This window comes from Engraulis encrasicolus, chromosome 23, assembly GCF_034702125.1.
Source record: "Engraulis encrasicolus isolate BLACKSEA-1 chromosome 23, IST_EnEncr_1.0, whole genome shotgun sequence".
NCBI lineage: Eukaryota > Metazoa > Chordata > Actinopteri > Clupeiformes > Engraulidae > Engraulis > Engraulis encrasicolus.
The window spans coordinates 14,238,283-14,263,047 of record NC_085879.1 but is presented as its reverse complement, the minus strand read 5'-3'; the positions used below and the strand labels follow the sequence as shown (position 1 = coordinate 14,263,047).

General features: G+C 41.3%; 3 protein-coding genes across 3 annotated transcripts in view; 2 read left to right on the top strand and 1 right to left on the bottom strand.

The window, feature by feature from the left end:
* Window positions 1–15,498, top strand: part of LOC134440475 (Kv channel-interacting protein 1-like) — a 96,441-nt gene extending 80,943 nt beyond the window's left edge. The window contains exons 2-8 of the mRNA XM_063190566.1: window positions 2,742–2,866; window positions 8,655–8,724; window positions 9,045–9,115; window positions 9,431–9,538; window positions 10,089–10,193; window positions 10,723–10,785; window positions 15,169–15,498. Coding sequence (XP_063046636.1) covers window positions 2,742–2,866; window positions 8,655–8,724; window positions 9,045–9,115; window positions 9,431–9,538; window positions 10,089–10,193; window positions 10,723–10,785; window positions 15,169–15,216 — 590 coding nt within the window. The 3' untranslated portion in view covers window positions 15,217–15,498. The remainder of the gene's footprint in view (window positions 1–2,741; window positions 2,867–8,654; window positions 8,725–9,044; window positions 9,116–9,430; window positions 9,539–10,088; window positions 10,194–10,722; window positions 10,786–15,168) is intronic.
* On the top strand, window positions 11,877–13,711 carry LOC134440086 (uncharacterized). The gene is made up of 2 exons (XM_063190016.1): window positions 11,877–12,117; window positions 12,231–13,711. Exons 1-2 carry the CDS (start codon window positions 12,112–12,114, stop codon window positions 13,269–13,271), a joined length of 1,047 nt encoding a protein of 348 aa, XP_063046086.1. The 5' UTR covers window positions 11,877–12,111; the 3' UTR covers window positions 13,272–13,711.
* A 5,307-nt stretch (window positions 15,499–20,805) lies between the features above and the next one.
* On the bottom strand, window positions 20,806–23,473 carry LOC134439521 (T-cell leukemia homeobox protein 3-like). The gene is made up of 3 exons (XM_063189417.1): window positions 23,044–23,473; window positions 22,050–22,284; window positions 20,806–21,071 (listed from the first exon to the last, which is right to left on the bottom strand). Exons 1-3 carry the CDS (start codon window positions 23,471–23,473, stop codon window positions 20,843–20,845), a joined length of 894 nt encoding a protein of 297 aa, XP_063045487.1. The 3' UTR covers window positions 20,806–20,842.
* Window positions 23,474–24,765: the final 1,292 nt, after the last annotated feature.

Sequence of the window (24,765 nt, the reverse complement as noted above, 5' to 3'; positions counted from 1 at the left end):
TGTAGTGACAAATACACAGTTTATATTTCATCGATATGTCATGGCATTACTACGGAGATAAAAACAAAATCAGATGTCATTGAAAGCAAAAGTCTACTGATTTATGTGTTTGCACAGACGCGAAAGTGATAAACTCTTTTCATGGCATGTGCGTACTTGTTTGTTTTGAGTATAAAATGTGTGCCAGCTGAGTTGAGCCTAGAGGAAAGGCTTTGGCACATGGTGAATGGATCCTGGATATCAATGACTTTAAAGTACAACAAAGGCAACATACATCTGAAATGGGAATACCTCACTCTGACTGGCAATTATGATAGTGTCTGACTTGAAGGATTACAATCGGCTTCACAGCCTGTACGCCTTGGCAATCTGTTAATTCACGTTGTGTTACATGTTGTGTAGGCTATTTTAGATGTTTGTCATACAAGTGCATTATGTGTAACTGTGGTGGAATGGAAGGAATTCGGTTTGCTTACTCAGGTGCTTTGATGTAGTGACGAGCAGTGCAGTAAATTAGTGAGAGTATATACCATTTAAGGGCTGGAGGTCCACAAATCGGCCCAGGCATTTTGGCATAGACCAGCCCCCGTGTGTGTGTGTGTGTGTGTGTGTGTGTGTGTGTGTGTGTGTGTGTGTGTGTGTGTGTGTGTGTGTGTGTGTGTGTGTGTGTGTGTGTGTGTGTGTGTGTGTGTGTGTGTGTGTGTGTGTGTGTGTGCGCGTGCATGTGTGTGGGACAGCACAGATGATGTGACTTTAGTCCCTTGCAGCAGCTTAAAAAGTATGTTGCCTCACACCAAATCTCAGATAAGTTTCCACAAATATAAACACAGACAGCAGAAAAACCACACATTTATTTATTCTGTGTTTACCTATGAAACACAGTAAAAAGTGAATCAGAAAAAAGAGGGAAAACAGCATACAGCCTCTGCTAGTTCCCTGAGTGAACAATGCTCCATGCTGATGGGAGTGTGTCCTTCCACAGTCGACCCTTGGGCTCTCTTTCGCCTGCCAGCCCTTATCATGACTGTGTCCTCTCTCTGCGTCATCTCCGTGGGTGGTGACGGTGTGTCCTCTGCCTCATGTCCCTGGGTGGTGACTCTGTGTCCTCTGCCTCGTGTCCCTGGGTGGTGTGTGTAATGAGGTGTTAATGGGGGGATCAGCTGGGTTGGGGGGCTCAGGGACCATGTTTACACCTGCAGGGGGTCTCCTGGTCTCAAAGCCCCCTCTGCACTGCACTGCACCGCACCCCACTGCACCCTCTCTCATCACCCCCAGGCTACACAGAGCAGTGTATCGAGGACATTTCTCTTATAAAAGCAGAGATGGTTCTCTCTCTCTCTCTCTCTCTCTCTCTCTCTCTCTCTCTCTCATCTGCACGTACACGGCACACGTGCGCGCACACACACACACACACACACACACACACACACACACACACACACACACACACACACACACACACACACACACACACACACACACACACACAGACACAGACACACACACACACGCACACACACAATTCCTATCCCCAAGTGATTTGTTTGAATGAATGAATGAATGAATGAATGAATGAATGAATGAATGAATGAATGAATGAATATCTTTATTGTCAACATTGTACAACAGCAAAATTAGAGAAGTGCAGACCTTTTGCATTGTCATCCAGCACTTTGACATAAACCGCAGCCAAATGATAACGCAAATCACTTTTTCCTCTGACTTTCCTCATTAGTCAATATAAATGACAGTCATCATAATTTTCATGTCATCAACATACTTACTGCTACAGTACATTTAATAACATTTGAATGCTATTCAACAACCCCCCCAATGATAACAGTACAGTATTACAGTAACAGTGTAAAAAAGTGAGATTTAAAATGTAGGCCTATGTCTGTTAAAGAACGGTGAAGTGAAAGTGAAAGTAAAAAGTCACAAAGAAGATATACTGTAACTAAACCAATGTGTGTGCGAGAAACAGTCCATACGGACAGTGTGTCATATCTTTGTTAAGCATGATCTTAATATGATCATTCGTGTCTGTCTACTGGAATGGTAAAGCGTTTTTTTTTTCCCATTGGTTTATTAAGTGAGATTACTAAACCAATGTCTGTGAAATATAATACATGGCAGGGTCCTGGGACAAGATGACCTGATGATAATGTTGTTTGAGTTTGTTTTTATAGCCTATGTTTGTCTATTTGAATGACAAAGTTATGACACATATAGAAACTGTTAAACCAAACTCCCGAGGCATCACACAGAAGTTGCTGATTCAGCAAAAAAGCCTGGCTTTTAACTCACTTGGCTGCATCAGGGGCAGATTTAGCAGTATGGGGGCCCAAGGCAAATGTACTGTACCTCTGGGGGGAGGGGTGGGGGTGTTCAAATCCTAGTTTTTAACAAGAAAGATTTAGTGGAGCAGCTGATCTGGCAGTCCCTGTAATTTGGGTAAGTTGGAGGGGCACAAGGCAGCTTCTCACCCTCTATTGTAAATCATGGGTAGCGTCATGTGTCTGACTCCCATGCCAGAGTTTGCTGAGAGGTTGTGGGTTGAAGATTTGACCCGAACTGTGTAGAAAAATGTGAATTACACTGTGTGTGTGTGTGTGTGTGTGTGTGTGTGTGTGTGTGTGTGTGTGTGTGTGTGTGTGTGTGTGTGTGTGTGTGTGTGTGTGTGTGTGTGTGTGTGTGTGTGTGTGTGTGTGTGTGTGTGTGTGTGTATGTTTTGTCTCCAGACAAGTCGGACGATGACTTTGAGATGGCGCCGGTGATGCACAGGCCTGAGGGCCTGGAGCACCTGGAGACTCTGACCAACTTCAACAAGAAGGAGCTGCAGGTGCTCTACAGAGGCTTCAAGAACGTAAGTACTGTATAGATCTGATACGATTAGACAGTTTTCACTGAAATTCATTTTGCGTCCCTGAGCAACACTCGTTTAAGACAGGACATACACATAACATCACATCACAAGACTATTGCATAACTGACAAAAAAATACTACTACTGTGGTCTTCATGCACAGTGCCCTATGGATCTTGAGAATGTATTTTGCTCCCGAAGAAGCACTTTTTTGGCGCAGTGTGCTAAGCCCCCCACATATGGGCTTGCATGCCGGGGCACCCAGGTTCGAGTCAGGCATGGGTCATTTCCCAACCCAACCCCATCTCTCTCCACAGTTACTTCCTTTTATCTCTATACTGTCCTATAAAAAAATAAAAGTCCATAAAAATACGTTTTTTAAACTCATTTCCAAAACACTATGTCTTCTACCGAGGTGTTTACCAAAAACATGAAAGTGCATAACCACATTGGTAACTAAAGTAATTAACAACAAATGTTGCCTACTCTGCCGGTTTTTCCTGATTGTCCCAGATTTTAGTGGTCTGAAAGAATATATACTTTCCTGGATACCGAATGAAGGATACCATTGCGTACAAGCAAACAGGTCAATTGAGTTTGAAATGTCCAGGTTATTTGTCAGACAGAGGTGGCAACCCTATTAACAACTCCACCTCTTAGTGTTCAGTTCCACATAACGGCTTTGTCTGTTTCAACTGCATTCAGCATGGCAGATGGAATCCCTCGTTGATTAAATATCTCAGCTGTTTGATGGTGTATCATAGATTGTACAATTTACATGTAAAGCAATAAGGCGGTGTATAATCTAAGGAGCTGGTTATGGTTGTGCAACACTTCATAGAATGAACATGCTGTTGGCGTCAAAACGCCACAGCCTCAGAAATGAGGGTGCACATCTGCAGACTCGGAAATGGGGGTGCACATCTGCAGAGCGAAGGCTGTCAGTCACCCATGTAGCCATAGACATGCTCCATATAGGCCTACTACTGGTTGGTTGCTGTTTTAAACTCACCTCAGGAGTCTACTACTCGCAATATTGTGTGCCAATATTAGCATAAAAGTGTATCCTAGTCAGGACCATAGTACAGGCAGAGGAAGAGAGAAATTGTGTCCCCAGACTGACAGACCAATGTACCTGCAGATAAGGATCGGAAAAAGAAAAAAAACACAGTGCAAACATGAGAAAATAATGTTACTTAGGCCTACCTATATTGTCACTGATGTCCTTATTACAGTTTTTCTCGATTGCCTACACACAATTTTCGGAATCGGTCTTCGAATTCTCAAAACTCTACACACAAATCTCCAAACCTCACACACAACAGGCCAAACTCTTCACTACCTCTGAAAAATGCACGCCTTGTCTCAAAACAATGTACTCTCTTCTAAAAACCTCATTTTGTCGTCAAATGACACACACAGACAGTCACTACAATACACATTTGCAGACCCATTAAAACACTGTTGGGCACAGGGTAAAACTAATTTCTCCCAGTAACTTGGACTTTTTTTGTTCTGGATTGCATGGATACTGTGACATAAGTTGGAAAAACTTCATTCCCACAACACACAAACAGAAACAGAAAGATTTTTATGTCTTTTTCACAAAAACAACACAAAGATAAACCCCACTGCCTATTTGGCAGTACAAAAAAACCATTACATTACTGTATAGCCTATTGCTATGAAAAAAAAACTCTATACTCAACTTGAAACACAGTAGAAACTTATTTTCTTCAGTGTTCTACTTACTAAAGAGGGTATTTTTCTGTAGTAAAATACTGAAATATTGGTTTTAGACTCGGAGTACACAGACGTGTATATTTTACATATTTTTACATGTAAAATATTTAAAAATTGCACTAATGTATTGTAAAATATTGGGTAACCACATGAAAGTTATGTCTTGTATAACATATTTTTGAGTTCAAAAACTAAACAAATGGGTTTTCTCCTTGCATCCACTCATTTTTCATCAATATGACATGCAATGTGTGTCCTTATGGGGTGATGATTTCAGATTGTAAACCGGTATGAAGAGAGTTTGCCCATGTGATGAGGAAGTGAACATAGTATTGCAGTTGATTGTAGTGTTGTGAATGACAGTGTGTTCCATGAGAAACCCAGTATTTTTCTTTATGAAAATTGAGTGTAATCCAGAGAATTGTGTGTAATGGTGTGAAAAGAGTGTGTTTTAAAACTGGAATTTGAGTGTTAAGTAGGAATTGTGTTTAGTGTTCAGTGACATTGGTTAGGGGAGTTGGGAAATGGGTGAGATGTTCCGAGAATTGTGTGTGAAGTACCAGAACTTGTGTGTAGGCAATCGAGAAAAACTGTAAACAGTTCATAATACCATTACACAAAAGCTGTATCCTCATTGACCAATATCATATAAAACCACTGTCTGATATTGTTGAAGAGATTGCTATTCCACTCTCCATGTGATATTGGCGATTTGTAATTCAATTTTTGTAATTTGTAATCCTCTTTTATTCTAGATGGAAATACACACTTTCTTGTTGAAGGCTAAGCCATGGTTATGAAAAAGCATAAAAAAGCAACAAAAAAAAGCAAATCTTTTGAGGGAAATATTACCTAGTCGGTGCATGGTCAACTGAGCACTCACATATCTGTTGAGATTCTTGATCTTTTGCCCCCCTGTATTTAATCTCCTCCATCGGATGATAGACTTGCTCCCGTCTAGAGATCTGAAAATGAGCACCAGTCAGTGCTCTTCATTAACTGGTACTGTTAACTCTCTCTCAATAAGTGAAGAGTTTCATTGCAACACGATGTGTACACCATTTTGACTTTTATATTTGCATTTTATTATTGGACTTGACTTTTCAGAAGTCCTATCATCTATGTGTGATTTCTTGACATTCAAATATTTTGAAAACTTACTTTTTAAACCTAGGCCTATATAAAATGCATGCACTCTCCCAAAATGCTTCAAAATGGATAGACACCGTTTTGCAACGGAGCTCGCTAAGCATTTCCAATAATTGAGTAATAGCCTAATTTATGGGACAATTTATTACATTTGTTGTCTTAAAAGGTTACTGCACAACACTCACATCATTCGTACAATACAAGCAATTAATAAAATAAGCCTAAATATAATAGGCCTACATAAAATACATAGGCTACATAACACATACTGTAGCACTGTGCATTGCATATCAGCCAAGATCTTCTCCACACAGTCCTCTTACTCTCACCTTGTCACACATGCTGTCATTAACTGATTCAACGCTGCCCTCCACTGAGTCAAAGTTTGGTCGGTTGCCCATACTCCAACGTCTCTTCATCGGGTCGGGGAGGAAATCATTTTCTAGAAGAAAAAAAACACACATACCTGCAGATACAAAAAGGTCCGTTCAGAAAATAATAGGCATCAGCTTACAGTTTACAGCTTACAATTAAGTACAATGATAGGAGTAGAAAATAATGTAACTTAGTTGTCACTGATGTCTTGGATAACAATCTCAGTCAATTCTCAATCATATTAAAAACCTTAAAGAAGTTAAACATTTGATACCTATCAATACTGGCAAGTTACAGTATACTGCATTCTTACCTCTCTTGTAGTCTCTGAAAAATACTTTTTGCGATCTCTTGTATTTATACTTTGTACTACTTCCCTGTATTGTTGACGCAGAAGTGAATCAGTCATTTTCATTAGTCCATGAGTGTTCCTCTACAGCAGTGGTTCACAATTTTTTTTAACAAACTCTCTGAATCTCATCATAAGCCTGCCAATGCTCCTTTGACCTCATCACACACACACACGCGCGCGCGCACACACACACACACACACACACACACACACACACACACACACACACACACACACACACACACACACACACACACACACACACACACACACACACACACACACACACACACACACAAATGACAATGTAAATGCCAAGGCCAATGGTGCCCCTTATGATCTAACTTCTCTATTCTGTTTCTACTTCCTACACCTAGGCAAAGAGATGAAGTGTGTACTTTTCTGGTGTAGAAATAATGTAGCCTACATTTTCTGATTTCTTTTTTTTCATCTGTCCTGAAGTGTACACTTTGGTTGCAATCTGCCATCTACGGTACAAACTGGAGCCAGACTGGAGCAGTATCCACATAGCTATTTTTACTGTAGCTACTGGTATTGGCTAATTGTACAGCTTACCCATATTTCCAACAGAGCTTGGGCTACATGCACTACAGAAGTCCAAATTCGAATTTATTTTAAAAAAGAGAAAAGTCATCAACGGTGTCGAACTGGAAGCATACGGAAAAAAACAGCAGAATATACAGCAGAACTCCATGAACACACAAGACAGAGCAAAGTGGGAAACCTAAGCAAAGTTGCCCCCACAGAACAAAACTCAGGACACCAAAAATACAAACCACTCATTACATTACATTACATTGCATTGCATTTGGCAGACACTTTATAGCCAAAGCAACTTACAATTGAGGACATACTCATAGCCAACATCACTAGCAGACACCAAGTGCACAGGAAATATAGCCTACCGAACAACAAGTGCAGATGCAAAGAAGGGTTGGTTAGGGTTCGCTTTTTTTTTAATTTTTTATTTTTTAAGTAAAGTAGAGTACACACACACACACATCACGTCAAGAGTCTGGCCTGGGACTAGTGCTGCTCAAGCTTTAGTGTAGTACAGTGTTTCTCAACAGGGGTGCCGGGGCACCCTGGGGTGCCGCGGGCCCCCCTCAGGGGTGCCGCGGAAACATGGGTGATAAATAAAATTATGTAATATAATATTTTTCTGAATTGATAAGTGAATGCTAGTCAGTGGAATCTTTCATCTGCCATTTACACACAATAAAGTAAATATAGGTCAGCTGCAACTTTGAACGTAGGTCGTGTGACGTCTCCAAATGTGTTACTTTTGTGGTATCGGATGCGATACCATGTTACGGCTTGTTGGTTTGGGGTGCCTTAAAATTTTTCATGAATTGAAAGGGTGCCTTGCCTAAAAAAAGGTTGAGAAACACTGGTGTAGTAGATAGTCACGAAAAAGGAGAGTCTTTACTTGCTTCTTGAAGGCTGAAAGAGATGTGCTTAGTCTTGCTGCCTCTGGGAGACCGTTCCATCGCTGGGGAACAACAACAGAAAACAGTCTTGACTGGGAGTACCTAGAGCGACCAGGTGACAGAGCCAGACGGCTTGTGCTGGAGGAGCGCAGTTCTCTTTCAGCAATATAGGCCTTCAGATAAACTAGGGCCATTCCTGGGATGGTTTTGTATCAAGGGTCAAGGCCTTATGCTTGATCGGTGCATCAGTGCAACTCAATGAATAGAGGAGTAACAGGCCTCATTCTGGACGCCGCATTCTGGACCATCTGCAGTGGTTGTAGCGCACAGACATACAAATAACACAAACAGAGGAAGCGGATATTATTCTGTAGTTGTGATAGCAAATGTACTTCATTAGTAAAGTGGAGATCTGTGGAGTATGGTGTTAACAGGGATGGGTGGGCGTTGTTTTGGAACATTTTAGTGACATTTTGTAATGATTCCAGCTTGTGAGTGTGTGTGTGTAGTAAATAAATGAGATGGGAGAAGGGTTTTTGTGTCTTGCTGCAAGTTAATATGGTATACTGTATATAAGGTAATGTGTGTGTCAGCTATAGAATACAGCTGCTAAACTATGCTGACGTAGTTTACCGATCATCTATCACATGCATGTACACAGTGATTGCTTGTCTTTGATTTTCATTATGACTAATGACTCTCTCTCTCTCTCTCTCTAGGAGTGCCCCAGTGGTGTTGTGAATGAAGACACGTTTAAACAGATATACTCACAGTTTTTTCCACATGGAGGTCAGTAGTCAGTTTTACATTTTGTGTGGATGATATACAGATATACAGGGATAATAATTTTCAGTTACATGAAAATATAATGGAAAGTATGTAATTTAGTGACACGTACAAATTGGTCTGCCTGAACAGTGCATGGGTGGGTAGGGGTGTAAGGTGCTTGAAATGCAGTTTACATGCAAATATTCTGTGGAGAATTAACTTTATTTTTTTGGTGACATATTTTATTGCATTATTTATCGAGTCACAATAGATAACTGAATTGACAACAGAGCTGAATGTGCTGGTTCACATATAAATCTTTCTCCATGTCTCTCTTCCAGATGCCAGCACATATGCCCACTATCTCTTCAACGCCTTTGACTCCGGTCACAATGGCTCCATCAAGTTCGAGGTAATTGCTTGGCAGTCATTTCTATTTCCCAGGGTGAATTTCTGTCATCTGACACCTGACTTTAATCTCTTTCTACTGTAACTGTCTGTGATCTCTGTGTTACTTCCTTCATCTCACACATGCTTAGCTTCTTGGCTCCCAATCTTTTCAAGGGAGCTCTTGTCAATAGTCCAACATGACGATTCTTCAAAGACCGCTTTTCTTATTTCAACTTGACTGAAGTAGATGTTTTTCTCTTACTTTTCCATTAGAATATTTCTTACTGTATGTCTCTCTCTGTATGTCTCTGCTCCTCCTGGGTTCATTTTCTTTCAGGACTTTGTAACGGCTCTGTCAATCTTGCTGAGGGGTTCGACGAGAGAGAAGCTTCAGTGGACGTTCAACCTATACGACATCAATGGAGATGGCTACATCAACAAAGAGGTGTGTGTGTCGTATAACTATTGGGTAAACATTTAGTAACAATGAATGAAAGAATGAATGAATGAAAGAATGAATGAATGAAAGAATGCATGAATGAATGAATGAATGAATGAATGAATGAATGAATGAATGAATGAATGAATGAATGAATGAATGAATTAATTAATTAATTAATTAATTAAAGGTCTCGGCCACTTATGTTGTCCTAGGCTTGCTTCCCTTCATTGTGTGTTCAGTCCCACAATGTTACAGACATTACACAAGCATTGCATTTGCGGATTTTCGGGAAGACACTTTAGAGGAAGCTCTCATTACAACCAACTGAGAAATTAATTAGAAATGTTCAAACTTGCCAAATGGGCCTTTAATACTTACATTGTCTTCCTGTTTCTTTGTTTCCTTTCTTGTTTCATGAGCCTTATAGTTTTGCTTAATTGAAATAATATAATAATTGAAATACTATTTGTCATGATATAGGCCAAGAGGAACATGGTCTAATCACGAGACAATGTATCCTAACAAAGACTTGTTGCTATTGTTTTGTATTCAGGAGATGATGGACATTGTGAGGGCTATCTATGACATGATGGGAAAATACACATATCCCGCCCTGAAGACAGATACACCCAAACAACATGTGGATGCTTTCTTCCAGGTACACAGACTACACACACACACACACACACACACACACACACACACACACACACACACACACACACACACACACACACACACACACACACACACACACACAGGCACGCATGCACGCATGCACACACACACACACGCACAGGCACGCGCGCACACACACACACACACACACACACACACACACACACACACACACACACACACACACACACACACACACACACACACACACACACACACACACACACACACACACACACACACACACACACACACACACAATCATGTGATGGCCATGGTACTTCCTCTAAGCTAAGGATACATGACATTGGATAAGGCAGATTTCAGTACCTTTCAAAAATGCTGATGAAATACTATTGTCTAATTAGAAGTTTAGCCAGGAAAGTTTGTAATATATATTCTTACTAATACATGAATTACTCTCACCAAGACTTATGAAACACATTGCAGTCTAAATAGAACTGCTCCACAGAATTCTCACAGACATGTCTGCCTCTGTGTGCCTGCAGAAAATGGACAAGAACAGAGATGGGGTGGTCACCTTGGACGAGTTCATTCTGTCATGCCAAGAGGTAAGTGTCCCTTTGTCTTTGTTTAAATGTCAGACTGTTTCTAATATTCACTATATAATGGCCATTGGTACACTGGCTGTACTTATTTTTGACTGTAAATAAGCAGGGTTTTTTATTTATTTTTGTATTGATGCTCTTAAAGTGGCAAAATAGACTGTATTTATGTAGCAGATTGTATCATATATCAGATTTGCATTTTCGACACAGTACCCAAAGTGATTCTCTTTGAGAATCACACACACACACACACACACACACACACACACACACACACACACACACACACACACACACACTGCAAAGGCTGCAAGAAGCAGTATAGGCTTGCTAAAGGACACCTCGACCTAGCCTGAAGCACAAGGGGGAATCAAAGCAGTGACCCTATTTAGACGGGGAGGAACGGTAGCCTACCATGCACCCCCCCCCACAACAAAACGCCACATGACTTTTTTTAATCTTCAAGATGTCCTGAATAAGAATTTGAGTGGTAACAGTCATATAACTCACTCCCACTATGATTTTTCACATCATATTGTATATGACCCCATGCATTCTAGTCCTATGTAGTGGTACACTGCCAAGGCCTCTAGAGCCATGATGCAGTTGGTTATAATAGCTTATGATATACCATATGAAAGCTTGGAGTCTGTAGTATACATATATCATACTGTATTTGGTGTACCTTTTGCATAGCAACAGTTGCTAGGCAAAGCATCTTCCTTAGCAACCAGCATCAGTGATACGGTTCCTCTGCGATTACATTGTGTTGTGATGTCTGGATCTAAATGGCTTTTCCCAAGTGCCACATGACTTCTTTGAACCTCCATGATGTCCCTAATAAGAATTTGAGTGGTAACAGTAATACATTCCTACTGTACATCATATTGTACATGACCCCAGTATGCTCAAGGCTATACGTTTTAGTCCTATGTCGTTATAAACTGTCAAGGTCTTAACAGCCATTTTGCAGTTGGTTATCATAGCTTGCCATATACCATATGGAAGCTTGGAGTGTGTAGTTTATGAATATTATATAATATTTTGGTGTACCTATGATATTTGGAAAAATATACTTGGCTCAGTTATATGATGTGTGAGAGCTCTGTTTTTTTCAATTCTTTAAATGACTTAAATATACTGGTATATAAAGACCTTATAAGCACTCCATCACTCAACCAATTAACCAATCACCAACCACCACTCAATCGACCAATCACCAGCCATGTTCTGGTGTTCCACTACCTGGTGAAAGATCAACCGAATTCTGCCATTCCTCCACCATCAGAGACCCTTACAGTATATGATGGAAATGCTTGCTTCTACAATATGATGGTAAATGGCCCTGGGAAATACATCAGAGTTATCAGCTAATATAGTAATACAGTAATGGAATGTGTATAATTGTGTGTAATGTATAATTTTATTGTGCATCTTTTTTAATTTAGAACATTCCAGACACATTTGCAGAGATCTCCTCATTGCTATTTGACAGCATAACTACGTCTGGATGTGGAGACATCATTTTCAGCACAGACCAATACAGTCCCGAATCCATCAAGTCAATGGAAAGGAAACACCGTGGCTGTGGAGAGAAGTTAATTATAGGGGGTGGAGCAACAAAACGTCCCACGGAGTGGAAACAGTTTTTAACGAATGAGGAAAACAAGGTGCAGTTTATCAGACTTATATTAAAGCAATGGAGTGATGATAATTGCGCTTCAAAACTGCAAGGCCGCAAAGTCATTTTTATCTGTGAAGAATGTGCATACCTTACATCAGGGGACGGTTTGACAACAAGAAAGACTGAAATTCCATTACTCAGGTCATCACAGGAAGAGACCGACACCAGGGTTGTCCTTTACAGCCAATATGCTGCAAATGACCATAATACCAACGTTCGGATCAAGAGTCCTGACTCTGACCTATTCTTCATTTTGCTGCACTTTGCTGGAACCATGGGCATCAACATCCTACTTGACACCAAGATACAGAGAAAGTCCAGACTGATCAATGGCACACAAACTGCAGCAGAACTTGGCCAAGAAAAGTGCACAGCTGTACTTGGTCTCCATGGCTTCACTGGGAATGATGCTACAAGTGCATTCCGGGGCAAAGGTAAACTTCTTCCTCTAACGAAGATGTTCAAAGCCCCCCAGCCTGTTACCAACCTTGCCAAACTTGGTGAAACCTGGACAGTGACAGAAGCCCTTAATGATGATTGTGAAAAATTCACATGGGCCTTGTATGGCGAAAAGAAAGCTGAAAAGGTTGATGACATGCGATTGAACATCATTAACAAACTTTGCACCAAACACGGAAAGTCTATTCCTGGAAATGTGGACATGGCTTTGCTACCACCATGCAGAAAAAGCCTCACGCAGCATGTCCACAGGGTTCATTTTCAGGTTGCCCTGTGGACAAGAGCCAACATCAACAATCCTGTAATTCCATCCGTGGGTCAAGGACATGGGTGGTTAATGGCATAAAGTGGTATACAGCCCCTGTGGTATGAAGGTGAGAGTCAGCCACAGAGGTTGGAGGACATCTGTGGTGAAGTCCACTGTGATGATGAAGAATGAAGTTGAAAGTGATTGGTCAAGCACAGACAGTGACAGTAGCAGTGAATGAACTGTCTGCCTTGAACTAAACCTTTCCCCAAATGTTCAATAAACTTTGTTTATGATTCAACTTGTTTCCTTCTATTGTGGTGTTGTGCTCCAACTTGCACAGATGTGACAGTGACACATACAGTACTGCTCGCTATATTGTCAATATTTCCAGTAGTTAGTAATTAAACTATTATTATACTTTTACAAATTGTTAATGTATTTGCCTGTAAGGTCTTTATATACGTGTATGGTTGTATGGATGAGTCATTTAAAGGATCAGAAAAATGAAAAATACTCTCACACATCATATAACTGAACCAAGTATATTTTTCCAAATGGTACACCAAAATATGATATAATATTCATAAACTACACACTCCAAGCTTACAGATATGGCAAGCTATGATAACCAACTGCAAAATGGCTGTTAAGACCTTGACAGTTTATAACGACATAGGACTAAAACGTATAGCCTTGAGCATACTGGGGTCATGTACAATATGATGTACAGTAGGAATGTATTACTGTTACCACTCAAATTCTTATTAGGGACATCTTGGAGGTTCAAAGAAGTCATGTGGCACTTGGGAAAAGCCATCTAGATCCAGACATCACAACACAATGTAATTGCAGAGGAACCGTATCACTGATGCTGGTTGCTAAGGAAGATGCTTTGCCTAGCAACTGTTGCTATGCAAAAGTTAAACCAAATACAGTATGATATATGTATACTACAGACTCCAAGCTTTCATATGGTATATCATAAGCTATTATAACCAACTGCATCATGGCTCTAGAGGCCTTGGCAGTGTACCACTACATAGGACTAGAATGCATGGGGTCATATACAATATGATGTGAAAAATCATAGTGGGAGTGAGTTATATGACTGTTACCGCTCAAATTCTTATTCAAGACATCTTGAAGATTAAAAAAAGTCATGTGGCGTTTTGTTGTGGGGGGGGTGCATGGTAGACTACCGTTCCTCCCCGTCTAATTTGGTTGCTGATCCACTGTAGTCTCCCATTGGCATCAATGAGTTCCTCTAGTTTGTACTGCCCCTTAGTGGAAGGTCTACGCTAGTAGTGCATGTGTTGTTGAAGCTAAAACCAGTGTGTGTCAGAGCCGTACATAGAGAGTGCGTTTTAATATGCGACCTTGCCTCCTCCACTTGCTTCTCGTCATGATGACATCACTGACAAGTTGTCAGTGACAACAGCATTATATTTCAATATCTTATAAAAGCTCAATTGTAAATTCTTTTTCTCATTTGAAATTGGGATGGTGAATGAAAAACAGTCCCTCAAAAGTTGTTGTGGCTAGGCTGACAGCTGGGAAACTTAATCGTTTTATCCAATTAGGAGGGGCTAGGAGGCGGGACGAGGAGACAAGCACAAGTGGAGGAGGCAAGGTCACATATTGGGATGCACACAGAAATCTCTATGTACGGCTCTGGTGTGTGTGTTATTACACTCCCCTCTAGTGGCAGCTCTTAGTACCACATTCCTTCGGCCTCTTGTCTTGGTGTCATCTCTACTCCAGGGGAAAAAAACTATTTCCCCACTCTCAAGCAATGCAAATGTGTGACTATTCGTACATCCCTATTGTGAATGAGAGATTGACTTCTGAGTTATGTTTTTGCAACACATTGAATAGCAACCTCGATCGAGGATGTTGACACTTGGAAGTAGAATGACTTTCAGCCCAGCTCTGCTTGAGTTGTTTTTTTTTATCTCTTTTCTCTTCTATCCCTTATTCCTCTCTCTCTTGTCAGGATGAAAACATCATGCGTTCATTACAGTTGTTTGAGAATGTAATATAAACCAGAAAAAAACAAGTCCATGGAACGAGGAGTGGGGAGTGGGGAGGAGATAGAGGAGAATGGTTCGAGAAATACAGAGTGGTGATCATATGGTGGCGAACGACAAACTGTGACGGAGAAAATGGACTCTGCTTTGACTGGCTGGCTGGCTTCTCTATCAACTGTCGACACTCACATACAAGGCATAACAACACGACAACACATCGCCATCACCATTGTGTTACCATGGCAACAGCGGAAGGGTGCAAGGATGACCTTTCTTCGCCTTGACCTTGACACCCCCACCCCCCTTCCACCCCCGTCTCGATCCCTCAAGCCTCCCGCCACCTACTGTTGCTATGAAGCATTTCCATTGTGTTCTATTGCTACATATTTTATTTTTTATATATTTTTATTTTGCTAAATGTCACTGGGAATGTCACAGCTGCCTGTCCACTGCATAGCCAAATGATTATTTTCTTGAATTTGGTTATGGGAGTGTACTGTTGCAGGCTATAGCGAGCAGTGCTACTGTGTTGATATGCCTTAGCACAGGACTTTTGCGTTGGTTTGGTTTATAGTCTTCTCATTAGAGCATTTGTGTGTGTTGCATGATTTTTAGTGACGATGATAATGGCGATGATGATTTTGATGATGGATTTCACAGATTGCTTCAAATGTGTGTGTGTGTGTGTTTTTTTTTTTTTTTAAGAAAGTATAGGGTGCAATATAGGGGAAATGCATAATGTAGGGCAACTCCAAGGGCCTAGCATTGACAAAATAATAATAATAATAATAATAATAATAATAATAATAATAATAATAATACCAGAAGTTGCAAAACTGGTTAAGGAAATGTTCTGTCAATGTTTTGGAACATGGTTTGTGCTACTTGTGTTATTATTGCCTGACAAAAATGTGAAATAATGTATCCTTTTAATTAATGTGGTCCAGAATTCATAGCAATGACCCTGAGCAGAGGCAACTGTCCCCAACAAATACTGTATGTCACATGTACGCTGTATCACCATATTAGCTGCAATCATCGTTACCTTTCCCATCCATACCAACTTCAGCCAGACAGTGTGAAAAGGGCTGACGAGTCCAGTTTGGACACCACAGTTATTCGTGTCTGTGGTGGATAGAGGGGTTTATCAATGAAGGCGAGAGCAATGGTTTGTTTAGTTGACACAAAAAAGAAATGTGCGACATCCTACCTGTTACTGGAGACAATCAAAGGACTCTCTTTCGATACAGATACATCAAATATACTCTGTGTGACCTAAACTGTACCTACTGCATTGTGTAGGTTAACCTTTTACGTGTAGAGCTGCTGTCCTACCGTTATCAGTGTGTCATATAAGGGGTATTCCACAATGATGGCTCAACAGTAAACCAGGTTCAAGTTCAACTTGAGTTAATGGTAAAACATCTAATAGAAGAGCCTGGAGTACACATTTTTTTAAACTAAATGTTGCCTGCTGGCTACCTATTAGTGGATTTACCACTTCCCGTTGTTAAGTATAGCCTGGTTTATCACTTAACCATGTTCTTGGAATACCCCCCTGTTCCAAGATATATCCTTACAGTATATCCTGCTCTATACTCCAGTGTTCGACCTTGCAAAACGCCGGGTGTAAATACCATCGCACATATCCAGATACAATATCTACAATTTGTTGGTCATGTTTGTTGTGTGTCCTAAGTATTAGTTGCTACTTTGGTGTGTGTATTATGCTGTTGGCCTGTATTATAGTTGTGACATTTTGCCTTGGACTTAAAAAACAAAAACAACGTTGGATTATTTGTCCGATATTAGTCAGTCTGTCGGTTGTATTTGTCTGTTAGGTCTGTCTGTCTTACTTCAAAGGAAAAACTGCAGTGGGCTAGCCAAAAGTTTGTGTGTGTGTGTGTGTGTGTGTGTGTGTGTGTGTGTGTGTGTGTGTGTGTGTGTGTGTGTGTGTGTGTGTGTGTGTGTGTGTGTGTGTGTGTGTGTGTGTGTGTGTGTGTGTGCATTGTGCAGGGCCACTGACAGCCTTGGCTGGATCCGGGAGAAAATAATCTGAAAGGCCCCCACTCCCATACATACAGTACAGTGCAATGTAATCGGGTCCCAATTCCGGGCCCCGCCTCTCCCTGGTCCCAGGACAACTGACCCGTTTGTACCCTGCGCACGTGTGTGTGTGTGTGTGTGTGTGTGTGTGTCACGTCTACATGGGAGGAGAGATAACGATTCACTTGAGGCTCTCATTTGAAGACCTGTTCTTTGTTATTATTAATTTGTTTGTTTGTTTGGTTTGTCCGTCTGCAAAAAGGACAAATGGCCGTGCCAATAGTTCAATATCAGAAACTCACTGTGAATGGATACTACTCATACTGTGTCAGTAGGCAAGAGAAAGAGGTTGAGAATAGAAGAAGAAGAAGAAGAAGAAGAAGACGTCAGACAATTATCACAAATAAAGGTACACAACTTGTCGCTGTGGCAGTACCATCAAGGGGAGTACCATTGCGTCGCTTGGGTGGTACCTCAAAAAAGAGGTGCACACTGGTCGACATTGCAAGAAACTAAACTCACCTCTTTTTTGGGGTACCAATCAAGCGACGCAATGGTACTCCCCTTGAGGATACTGTGACAGCGACGAGTTCTGTACCTTTATTTCTGAGAGTGGGTAGTGCTCAGGACAGACTTAGAGGAGATAAGCCATTCTGTCGAGATGGGCTTCGTCATCGAGATGAGCTACCAATGGGCTGTTGGACAAATCCCAAACCCGTAACCCTAGTCCTTAGGGGTGCTACTGTGTTGCAACAAGGGCTTGGCAGCTCAGCTCGATGGAGATCTCATATCGACACGATAACCGGCAGGCAGGCATTGTATTCCTGCATAAATTAGCCTATGTGATGGTGTACCACAGTATATCTAAAATAAACATAGACTACTCTGCTACCTTTAAACACATTACTTACTCATCATATTTTCATCAACATTGAGCACTTAACTGACTTGGGACACTCAATATGAGCTGTGATTTGAAAATGCTATGAGATTTCAAAAATAAGTACAAACGTTTTAGTTGCCTTTAGTTTTTTCTTAGTAGTTGAATTAGTAGTTTTGTTGATTTGTAGCCATTTGAGGAGCCTACAGGTTGACCCACGGACAGGCAGTCCATGACGAGCAAGCAGACAGACAGACAAAACATGAAGACGTGTTCAAATGTTGTATAAAATAATATTTAACAATAAACTTTGCAAAGTATACTGTGATTTTGGTCTTTTTTTTCCCCCTCACACACAAAGATCGCAATGCCACTTTTTAGTGCAATGAAGACATACTTTAGCAACTCCATTAACATAGAAATGACGGGAGCTACCTCCCAGTCAACGATATGTACACATATCAAATGTAAATTATAACAAGTGACACCGTATTACCTCAATAGTGACATCCACAATCCAATATGCTTTCAAGAAAATACCATGGGTGAAGACTGAAAGGTGACAGTTTCTTTGAAACCGTTTACACAAGTTACGAATGAACATATTTCCTCAAATCTGACACATTGTTCAACAAATCGTTCTCCCACCCCCTCTTCATTATTTTAAAATATATAAACAGTGAATTACAACATCTCTGGCCTGTAGACATCTTAAGTCCCTTCAATTGCATTTCCAATTACACAATTTTCTTTGATATGGAAATGTGTGAATACTCATATCGCTCATCACAATTCCTGTTTTATCGGTAATCACTGCCACATGACACAGGAGTGGCACACACAGTGCAGCCTTCGCCAGGCAATACCTATACCAGGTGTGGGAAAGCTTTTTCATTCGAGGGGCCACTTCAAATTTTATAAAGTCCTCCAAGGGCTGCACTATGACACAAACCAGTATTTCCTCCTGCACTTTTGGCCTATATTGAAGATGGCCACCTTTACAACAGACCCTACCTTCACCAGGTCCCCTGAAAATATAACTTAATGGTGTTGCAAATTTAATTTCTAACATTTCTTTACAAAACGTGTCACATTTCATGTGAAACTGCATAACATTAAAATTATGTCGGGGGCCAGATAAGAAGGCCTCGAGGGCCGTAAAAATGTTCCTCGAGACATAGGTTCCTCACCCCTGACCTGACCTATACAGACCCCAGGTGACATGTGAGGCTAGCGTGTGAATTGTGAATATGGGGCATTTCAGGAGGGATCACTCGACTCTCATAGCTGGCGACCAAGCTGCCTTATTAATATGATGCGCGATATTGATTTGTTTGCTGGCGGAGAGTGTGATGGCGTGACTATCACCAGACTTGTGTATGTGCTCTAACTGTCATACCAACAGGCCTGGCTCTTCAGTGTCATGAAAGTGCATGTTTGTATCCCACAACCTGAAAAAAAAATCAAGTCTAATCTCACCTTGACGTTATGTTTTAAGCCAGGCAGCTGCAAGCACACACATCTGGAGGAGAAGGAGCCAGTCTGTAATTCCCTCCATCAATGAGCCTTCAAGTCATTTGGTTGGCTAGTGGCTGACATACAGCAATGTAATCTGGACTGGAAATGGTGATTTATTTTGTACAGTCCTGTCCAAACATCAGAATACCACCATTACATAAAATATTTAATTACACTTTTATCCAAAGCGACACAGAGGTCCTTGCGCAATGTGAAATGATATAGGTGCCTTGCTGAGCTCAAAGGCATTTCAGCTATGGATGAGGTGAGATTCGAACCTGTAACCTTCTGACTCCAAGACCAACTCCTGCTCCGCTATGCCGGTGCCATGTCATTGGTCTGACTATTAGTCCGGCATTCCATTAATCCGAAAATTGAGATGCTGAGTGCTTATCGGTCTTTAAAAAAAGAGCCATTAGTCCAACATCCCAGTAAATCCGACCCCACACGTTAACACTATGCCCAAACCAAAACAATTCCTAAGCCTAACTGTCAGTAAAGGCATGTTCTGTCAGTATACAATTATTTTAGCGTTATAATGTAGTAAATATTGACTTTTAAGTTAACGGACGTGTTAAAACTATGCCCAAACGAAAACAATTCCTAACCTTTTTTGAGCGTGTTGCCTGAGTGTTGTGCACATCTGACAAATGAGACTCTTGTTATGCTCCTCTATGGTTTATTGTCGGACTAATGGGCTGATGGACCAAGACTTAAGACAGCTAGGCAATGTCAAATAAGCATCCAGCCCCCTAGTCCTTTCAGAACGTCTGCACATGATATGGATCATAACGATGCAGTGACATTTTCTCCAAAAAATGTCATAATCACCATCAACTCCAGAGTACCTGTATATTGTTTTTGGCCACACATTTTATATTAGCCAGCCTGACAACTTCCCCTTGGGTCTCCTGTCATCAACTTCAGTTTAGTTGTAAGCAAGTGGACGTTTTGTTTTACAACTAAACGTTTTTGGATAACACGACCAGGATGAACAAGTCCCTCCCCCCTCGCCACACACTTCACAATCACGATGTTTGCTGTCCATCACCATTCTCGCACCAATGCTGATGTTGCGTTGAAACCTTTCCATCACAATCAAGTTCAATATTTTGAGCCACCCACTTTAGCCCATCAAACAGTTTCACCCAACCCCCCTTATGCTTCAATGTTCCTTAACTGGTCCATAACTGTTCTCAGGCCAGTGCTGAGGCCGTGGCGTTCCCGGGGCCCAGCTTGCCCCCCGCGCCCTCCTGTGCCCAGGGCTGCAGGTTCTGCAGGGCGTACAGGGAGGAGTTGTGCATGCACAGCGGGTCGCTCGACACCGATTCGCCGAGGGACTTCTGGAGGGCGTCGGCTTGCAGCTGGAGCAGCATTCGATTGGCCTGCTGCCGTTCCGCTTCTCTTTCCTCGGCCGTCTGTCTCCTGGTGGGCACACATAGGAAGATTGACACACAAAATGAATAAGAGAAGCTGAAAATGGAGTTGTATAGAGTAATTCAATCTCATTTGCAATGCCCCTCTCATTATGTGCCATTTTGGATGTATAGTAGAATGCTACTCTATACATGGGTTCTAAATTTTGTTTATAACCTGACAGCGCGAAACTAGCTGCGCACAACTCAACCTCTGATTGTTGCAAACCGCTGTCGGTCAAAAAATTAGCTCACGTGGTTGGCTGCCAGTGTCTTGCCCCTCCTCACAAATTCGTGTTTATAAACATGGCGAACCCATGTATATTACTGTACAAATATTTATGTTGCTGTTTATGCTTTTGTAAGCTACTTTGGATAAAAAGTTCCAGCTTAATGTAATGCAGTGTAATATTAATATATATCTTGCCATGTCTCACAACATCTGGTTTAACTTTTTTTTGTAAAATATAGTGTGCAAAGGATGACCTGTCAGACAAGTTATTGATGCTAATATTTCAATATTACAAATTATCCATTCTTAATGGCCTAACACTGACTAACCATTGTAAACTAAATGTATTCCATTGTGGTAAATAAGAAAATAAATTGTCTGCAGACGTCTAATTTTATTTCTGTTCTTTTTTTATAACCCATTAAAAGGGATGACCTTTAACCTTTACAGACGTTTTCGTACATCCGGTTTCGCTACTTCAGATTTCAAGGCCCTGAACTACAGATTTTGAACGTTGACTTACTAACAATTTCACCCATATTTCTTTATTAATTGTGATGTTATGAGTTAGGCGTGATTCATAGTGTTACTGTAGGTCGTTTCCCCTCATTCATTCGATCTGAAAGCAACATGTTGACGTCCGCAAAGGTAAATAATATTAGGCCTACAAATGCGTTTTATAATGACGGTAAAACCTTAAGAAAATGTTAGTCATGTAAATTGTTAAGCTCTCGTGAGCTAAGCACTGTCACTGACCTCCATTTTGTTCGACGGTTCTGAAACCAAGTTTTAACTTGGGCGTCTGTCATTTTTAGTGATTTAGCCAGTGAGGCTCTCTCGGCACTGGCGAGGTACTTCTGTCGGTGAAACCTCTTCTCCAGCTCGCAGATTTGGACGCGGGAGAAAGAAGTCCGAGGCTTTTTCCTCTTCGGCGGTGTGCGATTCTGGTAAGGATGTCCAATGCGCCGTGTGACAGTGAAGGGGATAAGCGCTGTAAAGTTAGACAAGATAAGGTGGTGAGTGAAGTCTAAGCCATTTGTGCATTTTGAGATGTAATTACAACACAAAAAACTGAAACTATATTGGGCTGACTGAAAATGCACATGTGCGTAAACGCACAATAATATAAGGCCTGTAAAAGCCATCATGGTAAGAGTTAATGCTGATCATAACCCACAAAGGGTACAAGGCCTTAGATAAGGAGGAGACTGCAACTTTGTTAATATACTTTGACGCACATCCACCCCTGCCTTTAGGCCTAATGCACGGGGACTTATTAAAGCAAACTGGTCTAGAACTAATTGCATGGCGTAATCAAATAAAATTGAAATAAATCTGATGGCACACAACACAAGCAATAGGATATGTTAAGTCCAAGAGAATCATGCATAGCCTATTAAACAATGCTACAGCACAATAGTAATTAGATAGCCTTTTAAAATGTCTCGCATGCAATATCCATCATTGCAGAAAGACTCAATGCTTCAAACGTTGCAATGCACCCTAAATGTCGTGTTCCATAAATATTCAATTAAATTCAGACAGGGAATTTAAGTCGTCAAAAGAGTCATTTTAAATGACACTTTTTTTCATGTTTTCCCCCACGTTTAATAAATAAATAAAATTATTATGAGAACATAATGGTATAACCATAAGAATGGTCCCGTTTTACTTTGCAGATTCCAGATTTTGAAGTCAAGTGTGCCATTTAACCTACATGAAATGACGCACAGAATCATTTGTTTACTACCTGGTAGTCTATCCTTGGCAAACCTACGGTTGTTTTCCATCCATGGGAAGCACAGACTTCCGATATTGGGCACTGCGCTGGTCATGGGTGGCGGAACGGCTGCTGCGAGAGGTCTATGCGCCGGAACTCGAATAACCCCCCTGGGTACAAGAGTTCTGTTCATTCCATACACATGCAAGTCCTCCAACGGACCAGTGAAGCCGGACAAGGACACAGACAGAGCCGTGTAAGGTGCAGCGCATGTTCCAATAGGACTGCTCAGGCGGTAGCCTTCCACACCACTCTCTGACCCGCTCCTGTCACTGTTCGACCGACCGCTCTCTTGATCCGAGCCACCGAGAATTTGGTCAATCCCGAATCGGATGGGTTCGTGATTAGTTGTTTTGGGCTGCTTTGCGCCACCGGCCTCCGGACTGGGCACCTCCTCCATACTGTCACTTCCAACTTTGGTGATCCGTCCGAGAGAAATAAAATCGCAAGACGACAAAAATAAAGTTTTTGAAATTATATTAATCTGAGTTACAGGGGTGGACCATCCTGGTATTAGAAAACTCGTTTGGTACGTGTGTCCCCATTTTAGCCATCGTCTCCTTGTAAGATGGGCAAAGCCATAAACTCCGACAGGTCCCTTTACAGTTTCCCGTCCTCTGCTCTTAGGCTCGTTTAACTTGGATGCTTGTGAACGTCTTGTGTTGGCGTGGTACGTCTCTCTCTCTGGCATAACGGTTTTATGACATGTTCCTTTGCTGCTGTTTCTATTGGTTGCGTGCATGTCAAACCCCGCCTGACCAATGAGTGACGTGTGAAGCAACGGGCACAACAGTCCCTGTTTTTGATGGGGAAAATATGCCAAAATGGTATTTTCTGAATCATTTTGTCTAAACAGCATAGCAAAAGTCATGGTTGTTAAAATTATTACGATTGTCTATAAAGTGTGCAACAGCGAATATATTTTCTGTGTCTGCGTTGTGAATAATACTTCTATAGGCCTATAAAATACCTAAACAAAATAAGAACGTTTTGTGCGAGATTTCGGGCACTTTTATGGCCAAATGAACTACGGTAATTGTTTGTGATGCATTGGTTACTCAGCACTGTAATTGATATCCAAATTCTATCGACGTCTTATTAGTGGATCTGGATAAGCACCCACTTTTATTATGTGACGAAAATAAATATGTTTGAGAGTTGATATTTTGAGATGAATATGTAACCCTCTGTCTGTATAGCCCTCGTGACTTAAGGTATTGATCTTGCTATGTAACCAAAGAAGGCCAATGTTAAACGTGAGAGATGACATTTGTCATGGCCAAATGGGATAGTCCACTGCTAAAACGCATTATTGATTGGCCAAAGTGATGTCTTTAGGTATCAACCATAGGCTGTCGTCTTTAACAGAGAGACGCTGACAGCATTATTTTTGTAATTCATATGTTCAATCTGGGGGGAAGAGTCAATGTATGGGACTATGCGCTATGTTTTTGTGATTTTACGCGCGATACACGCTCTGTTTTACAGTACGTTGCAAGGCAAGGTCAAAGGCTAAAGAGAGCTAGAGAGCCTTTGGCGGGAGGGAGAGATCCACACAGCCTCTACCAAAAAGCCAATGGCGAGCAGAAATGAAGTGTGAGGTAAGGCGATCCACTCGTCCAGGAGATGCGCAATGAAAAGGCCCCTGCAATTGACTTGCTAATCGGGTTTGGTGGCAAAGTGGACAGTCGA